The 3265-nt window shown below is 40.0% G+C and overlaps 1 protein-coding gene across 1 annotated transcript; it reads left to right on the top strand.

Annotated features, from left to right (window-relative positions):
- The first annotated feature begins 318 nt into the window (after positions 1-318).
- On the top strand, positions 319-2455 carry LOC102866932 (leucine-rich repeat transmembrane protein FLRT3-like). The gene has a single exon (XM_006894752.1). It carries the CDS (start codon positions 367-369, stop codon positions 2314-2316), a length of 1950 nt encoding a protein of 649 aa, XP_006894814.1. The 5' UTR covers positions 319-366; the 3' UTR covers positions 2317-2455.
- Positions 2456-3265: the final 810 nt, after the last annotated feature.

The raw sequence follows: 3265 nt of genomic DNA, 5'->3' as shown, positions 1-3265 counted from the left end.
GAGATATAATGAGAATACCTTAGAAAACTCAACAAAATTTCACTGCATTCAGTATTATGAAATCAGGTGGGTTTGGGACATGATACATATACCAGAAACAATTGAAGTAATGAGATTACATGGCTCTGTTCATCGTTAGCTAGCACTATGATCTAAATTACAGTATATTTTAGAGATAGCCAAAAATAGAAAGAAGTGCGAAAATATTTAAAAGGGATTGTACATGCCTTTAGTTCCCATAACTGTTTTAAACACTATTTTCAGTATGTTCGCCTGATAGTTTTCTGTCTTTTTCTTTTTTGTTCCATTTTAGGGCTCTGGAATAACGGAAGCTGCCTTTGTGTAAAGAACGCAACACTGTTGACCATGATCAACCCAGCCTGGAGCGTCTTCCTCATGGGGACTAAAATTGGGCTGTTTCTTCAGGTGGCACCTCTGACAGCCATAGCTAACTCCTGTCCATCTGTGTGTCGCTGTGATGCAGGCTTCATTTACTGCAATGACCGCTTTTTGACATCCATCCCAACTGGGATACCAGAGGATGCTACAACTCTCTACCTTCAAAACAACCAAATAAATAATGCTGGGATTCCCTCTGAGTTGAAAAACTTGGAAAAAGTAGAAAGGATATACCTATACCACAACAGCTTAGATGAATTTCCTACAAATCTCCCAAGGTCTGTAAAAGAGTTACATTTGCAAGAAAATAACATCAGGACTATCACTTACGATTCACTTTCCAAAATTCCCTATCTGGAAGAATTACATTTAGATGACAATTCTGTCTCCGCTGTCAGCATCGAGGAGGGTGCCTTCAGAGACAGCAACCATCTCCGGCTGCTTTTCTTGTCCAGAAACCACCTTAGCACAATCCCTTGGGGTTTGCCCAGGACTATAGAAGAGCTACGCCTGGATGATAACCGCATTTCCACTATTTTATCACCATCTCTTCAAGGTCTTACTAGCCTGAAACGCTTGGTTTTAGACGGAAACCTTTTGAACAACGATGGTCTAGGCGACAAAGTGTTCTTCAACCTCGTCAATCTAACAGAGTTGTCACTAGTGCGAAATTCCCTCACTGCTGCACCAGTAAACCTTCCAGGCACAAACCTGAGAAGGCTTTACCTTCAAGAAAATCATATCAATCGAGTGCCCATCAAGTCCTTTTCTTCTTTACGGCAGCTGTACCGACTTGATATGTCCAATAATAACCTAAGTACTTTACCTCAGGGTGTCTTTGATGGTTTGGACAACATAACTCAACTGATTCTTCGCAACAATCCCTGGTATTGTGGCTGCAAGATGAAATGGGTACATGACTGGTTACAGTCGCTACCTGGCAAGGTCAACGTGCGTGGACTCATGTGCCAAGCCCCAGAAAAAGTCCGGGGGATGGCCATCAAGGACCTTAATGTGGAGCTGTTTGATTGTAAGGACAGTGAGGTTGGAATGCCCAGTCAGGAGAACACAGTAATACCCAACACAGGGTATCCTGCACAAGGACAGCGGCCTACAACAGTGACCAAACAGCCAGACGTTAAGAACACCAAGCTTACAAGGGATCAGCGAACTACAGGGAGTCCGACAAGGAAGACAATTACAATTACTGTGAAATCTGTCACTTCTGACGTAATTCATATCTCTTGGAAACTCGCCCTACCCATGACTGCTTTAAGACTCAGCTGGCTCAAACTGGGCCACAGCCCAGCATTTGGATCTATAACAGAAACAATAGTAACTGGGGATCGCAATGAATACTTGATCACATCCCTGGAGCCTGATTCGCCCTATCGCATATGCATGGTTCCCATGGAAACCAGTAACCTCTACCTATTTGATGAAACTCCTGTTTGTATTGAGACCAAAACCATACCACTTCGAATATACAACCCCACGACCACCCTCAATCGAGAGCAAGAGAAAGAACCGTACAAAAACCCCAGTTTACCGTTGGCCGCTATCATTGGTGGGGCTGTGGCCCTGGTGACTATTGCCTTTCTTGCTTTGGTGTGTTGGTATGTTCACAGGAATGGGTCACTTTTTTCAAGGAACTGTGCATACAGCAAAGGGAGAAGGAGAAAGGATGACTACGCAGAAGCTGGCACTAAAAAGGACAACTCTATCCTGGAAATCAGGGAGACGTCTTTTCAGATGTTACCGATCAGCAATGAATCAATCACAAAGGAGGAGTTTGTGTTACACACAATATTTCCGTCTAATGGGATGAATCTCTACAAAAACACGCACAGTGAAAGCAGTAGTAATCGGAGCTACAGGGACAGTGGGATCCCAGACTCGGATCACTCACACTCGTGATGCTGGAAGGACTGACAGCAGACTCTATTTTTGTTTTTATAAACTCGAGGGGGGTGATGGTAGGAACCCTGTTCTACTGCAAAAACACTGGTAATAGACTGGGAGGGTGGGAAAAGCAATGTACTGTACATTTGCCATATAATTTATATTTAAGAACTTTTTATTAAAAGTTTCAAATTTCAGGTGACTGCTGCGATTGTAGTAGTGGAGATGCCTGAACACAATTCTATATTTTAGTATTTTTTAGTAATTTGTACTGTATTTTCCTTGCAAATATTGAAGTTACAAACTATTTACTTTTGTGTTCTACTGAGTAAGATGACTTATTGACTGTGAAAGTGAATTTTCTTGCTGTGTTGAACAATCAGGACTGCACTCACTTGAGATCCTTGTAGTATAAGCACAGGCCATTTTACACTTTGGTATTAATAAAATGTAAAAACAAACAGATAATGAAGCGGTTGAATGAGGAAAATGAAATTTCAAAACTAGTTATAATGTTTCAATTATTAAATTTGTATTATCCCAGTGGTATTCAGTAAACAAACTGTGAAGTAATGGGCAATATTGACTTGCTGCATACCTCTATTTCTGCTCTAGGCAAATGAAATGTCATTAAGAAAGCAAGCATAACTTTTTAAATAAATCAGCTAGCATAAAAGGAGTGTGAAGTCTATTAGAAGTTGTGAACAAAAATTAGAGAATAAAAGACTTCACAAAAATAATAATTTAAGTGTGCTTCCAAGTTTGGGGGGGAAATGTACAGTTAAGGAGAAACATAAAAACTTAAACATGCATTGTGTAATAAACACAAATACCAGAATTGCATTTTGCTATTACTTATACCATCCTGTTTTTTAAAACTGAATCTTAAACATATAATTGTTAGTGTGTGGGATTTTTTTTATCATAAAGAATGTCAAAAAAAAGGATACATATTAAAAAAGAT

Source organism: Elephantulus edwardii, unplaced genomic scaffold (assembly GCF_000299155.1).
Source record: "Elephantulus edwardii isolate Elephantulus edwardi_28Jun2011 unplaced genomic scaffold, EleEdw1.0 scaffold00150, whole genome shotgun sequence".
Taxonomy (NCBI): Eukaryota; Metazoa; Chordata; class Mammalia; order Macroscelidea; family Macroscelididae; genus Elephantulus; species Elephantulus edwardii.
This window is presented reverse-complemented; position numbering and strand designations above follow the sequence as displayed.

What these genes read in the sequence shown, in the direction of transcription:
- LOC102866932 (XM_006894752.1), top strand. Translation starts at nt 367, where the DNA reads ATGATCAACCCAGCCTGGAGCGTCTTCCTCATGGGGACTAAAATTGGG.